Source organism: Triticum urartu, chromosome 2A, assembly GCF_056163025.1.
Source record: "Triticum urartu cultivar PI428250 chromosome 2A, HENAU_Tu73, whole genome shotgun sequence".
Classification (NCBI taxonomy): Eukaryota; Viridiplantae; Streptophyta; class Magnoliopsida; order Poales; family Poaceae; genus Triticum; species Triticum urartu.
The window spans coordinates 689,204,658-689,212,692 of NC_141874.1; the positions used below are offsets into that span (position 1 = coordinate 689,204,658).

Genomic DNA, 8,035 nt, shown 5'->3' on the forward strand with positions numbered 1-8,035 from the left:
CGTTGCAATATCTCATATCAAAATTTACATCCACTCAAACATATTTACAAATAATTTTGTGTCTTTTCTACGGTGCAATCAAACACACTTCAACGCAAACAAAACCATGTATGAATCAAAGAGGCCCTTAAGGCATGCCAATGCAATCTTGTGCTTTTTTCATTCCCGCTTTGTTTGTAATCATGCGAAACATAGAGGCCCTTAGGGCATCTCTAATCGAACTCTAAAAAAAGGCTAACTCCTCAAAGAAAAAAGTTCTGAAGAGTTAAGTCACACGTAGCCGAACCCTCAAGACGTTAACTTCTCAAAAAATTGAGACTTAAGCCCCAAAATATTTCACCCTCTCTCACTTTTGAGCAGCCATCGGCGCATGTGTGATGATTCCTTCTTAAAGGCGTAGCCTAGAAGTTGTGTTTTTTTTATTTCTGATGTGTCTTGTAACATAGGGTTAGTGGTTATCTAGGAGAGTTATTGTCGCGAGGTATGCCGCCTCAGGGTTTGTTTTCTACTTTATTTCCGGGTTGAGGTTGTTCGTCTGCTGGATTTAGCATTATTAATAATATATGATTGTGTGCATCGTTCTGATGCAGAGCTCGGAGTTGTCCTCCTTTTCAAAAAATAAAATAGTTGTCGAAAAGTCACACTCCTAATATATCATCCATGTTGGAAAACTCTAGGAAAAGATTCATTGTGTTCGGCATGTTTGCTCACATCATAATTGAAGTCAATTGTTTCTCATGGCTAACACCAAGGGGACAACCTAGAATTATAAAGAAATATTTGGCATCTTTTATGGTATTTGCAAGAGGAGAAGTTATCTCATTCTGAATCTTATGGCCCAAATAGTTGTGATTACTATTCTGAATGTGGCTAATATGGTCTTGCACTTTCTCCACATGTAGTTTACAATAGACCAACCATTTTCTACCACACACCTCTCTTTTACTCTTAACTTTCTTGAGTAATATAAGCTTGTGAAAAATGTCTAGAAGTATTATTTAAAGGAAACAAGATATTCCCTTGTAGGCCCTTTTTCAACTAGAATGTCTGTAGATTGCCGGCCACAGTTACACACAGTTACTACGTACCGGAATTAATCAGAACGAAATACAGTTATGTGGCAGAGACAGAGGAGGGAGGAGGAGGGGATCCACTGCTTGCTTCAGTTGTGTCGCCGGCAGTTTGCTCGGACCTCGCCGGGCTGGTTGAGCGCGCTCATCCTCAGCATGGAGCTCACGAACGCCCTGAAGAAGGCGTCCTGCCGCGCCGCGTACAGCGCCACGAACCGCCGCGTCTTGGGGTGCGTCAGCAGCACCTCGTCGGAGGACAGCAGCCCGCGGCCGCTCTGCAGCATCCGGTAGTAGGCGTTGTCGAAGGTGGCGGACGTGGAGTCCATCCCCGACCCGGCGCCCCGGGCCGTGTTGTTGGCCGGGCACGCCCTGCGCAGCGCGGCCGCGAAGGACGGGTTCAGCGCCGGGTCCACGTCGGCGCCGGGCCGGAAGCCGTGGATGCGGCCCTGGAAGGAGGAGCAGTGCGCGAACCCCAGCGTGTGGCCGCCGGAGAGCACCACCAGGTCCTTGACCGACATCCCCAGCGCGTGGAACGCCTGCCTGAGCTGGTCGAAGCTGGCCCCGGGCCCCGGCAGCAAAGAGGTGGTGTCGCTGGCCAGCGACACCCGCCCGTCCCCGCGCCCCAGCAGCGGCGACCAGGACGGGCCGCCGGAGAGCGCGACGGCGTCCCTGGCGGCGAGCGCGAGGATGTCGGCGCAGGAGACGACGCCCGGGCACATGGCTTCCACGGCCTGCTTGGCGTTGTCGACGACGAAGAAGGCGTGCAGCGAGGCGTTGGGCGGGCCGTCCTTCTCCGCGGTGTTGCCGGCCGTGGAGTCGATGAGGACGGAGGCGTCGCAGCCCCGGATGAAGCAGTCGTGGAAATGCAGGCGGAGCAGGCCAGCCGGCACGGTGCGGTCCTTGGCCACGGCCTGCCGGACCGCCGCCGCCACGGCCGCCTCCGCCCTCGGGCAGCTCTGCCGGTAGTGGTCCAGGCTCAGGGCATCACCGCCGCCCAGGCTCACTATAGCTAGCGCTAGAAGCACTGAGCCGAGCGGCGCCCGTGGCCAGGTGCGGCAGCGATCAGGATGCAGCTGCGGCGCCATTAAGTGTGCTGGCTAGTCTGACCAGCTGCTGCTGCATGTGTCTGGCAGAGAGGGTGAGCTAGCTAGGAGGATATATCCGATCGCCGCCGCATGGTGGTGGCCTAATCGAACAATCAATGAACCAAATCTGTGAGTGCAACGCATGCATGTGATGTATGCCCAGCCAAGCTATCTATCTGGGCTGTGGTACTCCAAGTGGTATGTATACAAGAGAGGCTGGGTGCAATGCGTGGGTACATCAGATAGGCCGGCAGTATGGACACAATGCGTGGGTACATCGCAGTAGTCAAAGGCACAACCCTCCGTTGCAACAGCTACATTTACAACCACGAAAAAAAACAGGTACATTAACAGGTCATTTTCATTCAATGGTGAAATCTGAAGGATTTTTACATTTGTCACCACGACCGCGCTCACTATCATTGTCAATTACCATTCTTACAATTGGGGGCTGGTTTTTTTTTTTTTTGAACAAGCAATTGGGGGCTGGTTACAAATAAGTACTCCCTCTGTTTAGAATTACTTATCTCGGATATATGTATCTAGAACTAAAATACATCTAGATACATCCATTTCTGCGACAAATAATTCCGAACGGAGTGAATAACTGTTGGATGAGGCTCCGTCATCTTATACCTCAAGTTGGTCCCTTCTCTTCTCCCTCCTCCATCACCTGCGGCCCACAACGTCCCTTCCTCCCCCCCCCCCCCCCCAACCCACCACCACCCTCCTGCCACAACCACAACCGCACACACAGTTGAACTCGTCATCGTCCAAGGCCTTCCCTCTAAGCGACATTGACCTTCAGTTCCGACGTAGACTACATCTACACCCATCAACCTTCTAACTCGTCTCTGCCGGCTATGACTCGTTACTGGTCGAGGCCTTGCCGGCGCCACCGGCAGCCAGGTGTTGCGCATCTTCCTTCTCCCCTGAATTGACTCTCCCAATTCTTAACAACTTACCTTTGGCTAATTAGCTTTTCATAAGATGTTTGAAACATACTCCTTCCGTTCGGAAATACTTGTCTTAGAAATGGTTGTATCTAGAACTAAAACAAATCTAGATGCAACCATTTCTAAGACAAGTATTTCCGAACGGAGGGAGTATAATGTAACGATTACGTTCAGAACACCAAAAATCTTCTCTACATATCAGCATTTCTCTAAGAAAAAACAAAATTTGACATCGAAAGACATCATAAGATGTTTGAAACATACAATGCACCCCAATATCTTGACTAAAACATCCCAAGACATCATGCAAATTAGTCACCACAAACAGATCCGTCTAATAAGAGCATCTACAACTAGATATATCTCATCCAACCCTCAAACATCCATACACATGTCCGAGCGCATTTGTAGGCACTGACCGGTCATCTCTCGTTTGGCTGCTGCCACAATTGTCTTTCTTATATTTGAACCTTCACATTCATGCAACCCATGCAACGTGAACTAGCAAGTACGTAGATGAACATGCTTAGCCGACATAATTTCGCATACTAACTTAGCGGACATGGTCAGCTGACACAAAATGGTCAAAGTTCATCACCGGACATTGCAAATACATATTAAAAACTAAAATACATAGATAAAACGGGGTGAATAAGGGCAGAGGAAATCACCATTTCCTCACCATCCCCTTCCCCTTGCGATTGCTGGTGCGGCTATACCCCCCATGTAGGTCTTCGTGGTCGAAGTTGCGTCATCGTCGAAGTTGGATCCGTAGGAGGTGTGAAAGAGGTCGGAGTCATCGTTTGAGAAGATGATGCCAGTCATCCTATGGGCAGCTAGCATGTTCCCGCGCCTTGGCCATCCGGGGCGCCTTCTCGTTGGCAACCACTTCCGTCATAGCCTCGCGCTCCGACTGCTCGATGGTGGCCCGAAGCGCTTTCGCGTTCTTGCTGCGGAGCCAACGTGTGTCGGTCTTTGCTATCACGACGGAGCGCCGGACCGTCGTGAGGAGCTGGTCCTCCGGATCCACTGGCGAACACACACAGTCCAAGCTTGCAGCCAGCGCCTCCCCTGCGCCGCTGCCCTTTCCTTGCCCGCTGCCACTCTCAGCGTGTTGCTCATGCCTTGGATTCGGGCGTCCTCTTCTGGCGCTAGGGCTGGCCCGGGCACGAGGACCTAGTGGTGCCTAGTACGCCATTCAGAGCAGGTTGAGCGAGCGAAGAGGGGTACGATAGGCGGAGTACCTGGATAGGGACGGAGTGGGCGCGGCTGCGTAAAGGACGGGTTTGGGCTAGGTTTGAGGAGTGCCTGTCAGCCTAGATTCTATGGCCGGAACTAGAAGTGCGATTAATTTGACCGATGAGTGACAGGGTGTTCGGACGTATATGGACGATCTGGGAGCCCGGCTGCGTATGCTCCATCCACAGGCACAAATCCTATCTAGGGAGCATGAAGAATAACCTAGCCTGCCCTTTTTTGTCCCAGCCCGGTGCGTGCCCACCTGGCTCATACCGTCATACGTACGTAGCATACCGCCACTACCACCAGCCAAGCCACAAAGAGCAAAGGGTATAGATGTTTCGAGCGTGACACCGAACTACACTTCGCACATGGGCCTCGTCCCAACTGGGAGGCGGTTTCGTCGTGTCGTTTTCTCGCATGCGTGCACGGGCCGCGCCACGTACGAACAATCACGCTAGCTCTCAGTCCCGAGAGAAGGCGGGAGGGAGAACGCTTCGCTCATTTCCATGCTAAATTTCGCATAGTATTCGCGCGCTTTACGATGGCTGCACATCTGTCCCTCACGGACGGGAGCACGCACACATGTGAACCTGCTGCTCCGCTGCGTGCCGTGCCGGCTGCGAGCGTATGTATCTAGCGGCCACAAGGAACGGACAGATCTGGCTATGGAGATGCCTGACACGACACCTACTACCATGCATGCGCGCAGTACAGACACAAAGCTTGCATGCATGCTGTTTCTCTCTCTATCTCTCTAAAGAAAACTTGCATGCATGCATGCAGCCAGCTAACGATGCGTGAAGCCACGGCCCGGCACCAGCGGGAAAGACGCACGCATGCGATGCATGTTACGCTCCGGTGTCTTGTTCTACTTCCATCAGTGGCTCGGTGCAGTGCGCGCGGTTGGTGGCGCTGGCGCTGGACCAGAGACGAGACGGCCGGAGGCCATGCGCGCGGATCGCTATCCATGGCAGCGTGCCCAGCTTTCCCATGATTAGCCACTAACTTTTCCCGGCCCATCCTGCACCGAAACAAGATCTTGCGCCACCTCACACGCAAGTCGGCAGGTGATTAATACTGTACGTAGTAGTAACAAAGTTTATTCTCCATTCACCGGCCGGTCTCCTTGAAATGGCAGGTGTGATGGGATCCAGTCGAGCCATCCTTGGCTCCATGTCGTCCCTCCCCAGCGGCAAAAGCCCCGTGCGACACCTCCACGTCGGGGGCGTCACGAGCCACCCAGCGCGAGTGCAAGCGCCCATGAGTATTCAGTAAAGATGTAGGAGTATTTTCCAACGGCTGGCGCCATCGAAGTCGAAAACTCATGATCTACGTCCTCTCTGGATCTTGCAGGGTCAACGATGGCGCGTGTACCTTTTTTTGCAGAAAAAAAAATCCAGATCTATCATAATAAATACAAATAACATCAAACATAATAAACAAGGTCTTCCGACTGTTGGAAATATTAACACTTTTCCGATTAGACTTATTCACGATAAACAATAAGCATGGCACAAAAAGTATGCATCTCATAGCAGTACCTAAGCATATTAGCACGTACAGAATATAGAATCGAACCTTCTATGAGCAATACATATACGGCTAGTATAAGTATGAGTAAACGAGGGATGAACAGATCATACCCTTCGGTTGGCCAGGCCAACGCGGCGGCTGCATCAGCAGCCTCGGCGTCGTCCGTGGCCTTCTTCTTAGCGGCGGCGTCGTCGGCCATGGTGTCGATGCAGAGGAAGTAGTGGAAGCAGAGGCGAACAGAGTTGTGGACGGATCGGGAGCAGTCGCGTCGAGACGCTCCCAAAAACCTTATTCGACGAATACGCGGGTCCCGGCAAGGCTCGCACCCCCGGCAAGGGAGTCGACGAATCCCGGCAACGCAAGTCAGCCCACCGTCCAACGTCTTGGACAGTGGCCCACATTTTAGCGACTCGTTAATTAATCCTTGATTAATTAATTCATTCCTAAGCGGCAAAAATAAGCTTCGGCTCGGCTCATTCCCGCAACCGCGGCGCGCGCCGCGCCGTGACGAGGCGGGCGGCGGAGGAGGAGGAGCGCGCGTGTACCACTCCTCTTTTTAAACTCCCAATGGCAAGTGGTAGAGTAGCCCTTATAAAGGGGTCTCAACTCTTCTCAACTAGTAAGGTGGGACTAAACTTCGCACCACCTGCCATCTTACACATGGGCCTCAAGATTAACCAGGGATTAGTGTCTTATATGAGCCTAAGCCCATCCATAATCCAACAATCCCCCACCAGATCTCGAGGCACATAAGTTTGTCAACTATTCCAAACAATGTTTGATATACCAGAATTTTCAGTGGATACTGTTAAGTTGAACTTCCACCTAGAGCAACAGGATTAGACTTCTTCACAACTAAACAATGGACTATGCCTTGAATTATTAGTTTGGCGTGCAGAAGTTTCGCCTATTGTCAGCTGATACATGGCTGCCGAAAGCTAAACCCCACGGGTGGAGCTTATTAGTCATACTCCATACCTTCTCATGAGCTTAATAGAGATTACCCAATCTCATAGACTGTGACCAGCAGTCGGGCTCACATAGGTGTGTTCCTCTAAAGAATGTGATGTAGGTTAGCATCTTGCTTACACAAACTTTGGAACACATTAATACAAAAGTCAACCCGCCTTACAGAATTGAGAGTATTGTGCATCTCCAACGGAGTGGGTTAATTAAGGATACTCTCCTCAGTTGACCGCTCTATTGTTTTCCCAGGTCCTAATTCACGGGATCTCCGATCACATAGGTTGGGTTACCCCCATGGCAACTTACGTGGGTCTCATACCCATATCCCTCGATGTATTTTCTATCACAATCCGTGATAGCCCTTTCGTAAAAGGTTCTGCCAGATTCTTAGCCGTCTGGATGTAATCCAACGCTATTACTCCGGAGTTTCTTGATTTTCTGATAGATTTCAATCTTCTTATGTGCTTTGTGGATTTCATGTTGTCCTTTGAACTCTTAGCCTTGGCAATCACTGTTTGATTGTCACAATTCATAAGGACAGCCGGCACTGGTTTATCAACCACCGACAAATCCATCAAAAGCTCTCGAAGCCATTCTGCTTCGACGCATGATGTGTCTAATGCTGTGAGTTCTGCTTCCATAGTCGATCTGGTTAAGATCGTCTGCTTGCAAGACTTCTAGGAAACAACACCACCACCAAGTGTGAAGACATGTCCACTTGTGGCTTTCATCTCATCAGCATCAGATATCCAATTCGAATCACTATACCCCTCAAGTACCGTCGGGTACCCAGAATAGTGAATTCCATAGTTCGCAGTACCTTGCAAATAACGCATCATTCGCTCAACAGCATGCGAGTGCACATCTCCCGGATTGGAAACAAACCGTCTCAGTTTGCACACGGCAAATGAGATATCAGGACGAGTAGCACATGCTAGGTACATCAGTGAACCAACCACTTGAGAATATCTCAATTGATCTACAGCCGTGCCTTCGAACTTTTGAATCCGCACACTAGGATCATATGGTGTTGCAGAAGGTTTGTAGTCCAAATATCCAAAACGGTTCAAAATCTTCTCAACATAGTGTGATTGCAAAAGTGTAATTCCACCCTCAGAATTTCTCAGTAGCTTGATGTTCAGGATAACATCAGCCACACCCAGGTCCTTCATCTCAAAGTTGT

At 50.6% G+C, this 8,035-nt stretch overlaps 1 protein-coding gene across 1 annotated transcript; it reads right to left on the reverse strand.

Annotated features, from left to right (window-relative positions):
* Nucleotides 1-788: 788 nt before the first annotated feature.
* On the reverse strand, nt 789-2,348 carry PER64 (Peroxidase superfamily protein). Its single transcript, XM_048697408.2, has one exon. It carries the CDS (start codon nt 2,153-2,155, stop codon nt 1,163-1,165), a length of 993 nt encoding a protein of 330 aa, XP_048553365.2. The 5' UTR covers nt 2,156-2,348; the 3' UTR covers nt 789-1,162.
* Between the last annotated feature and the right edge of the window lie 5,687 nt (nt 2,349-8,035).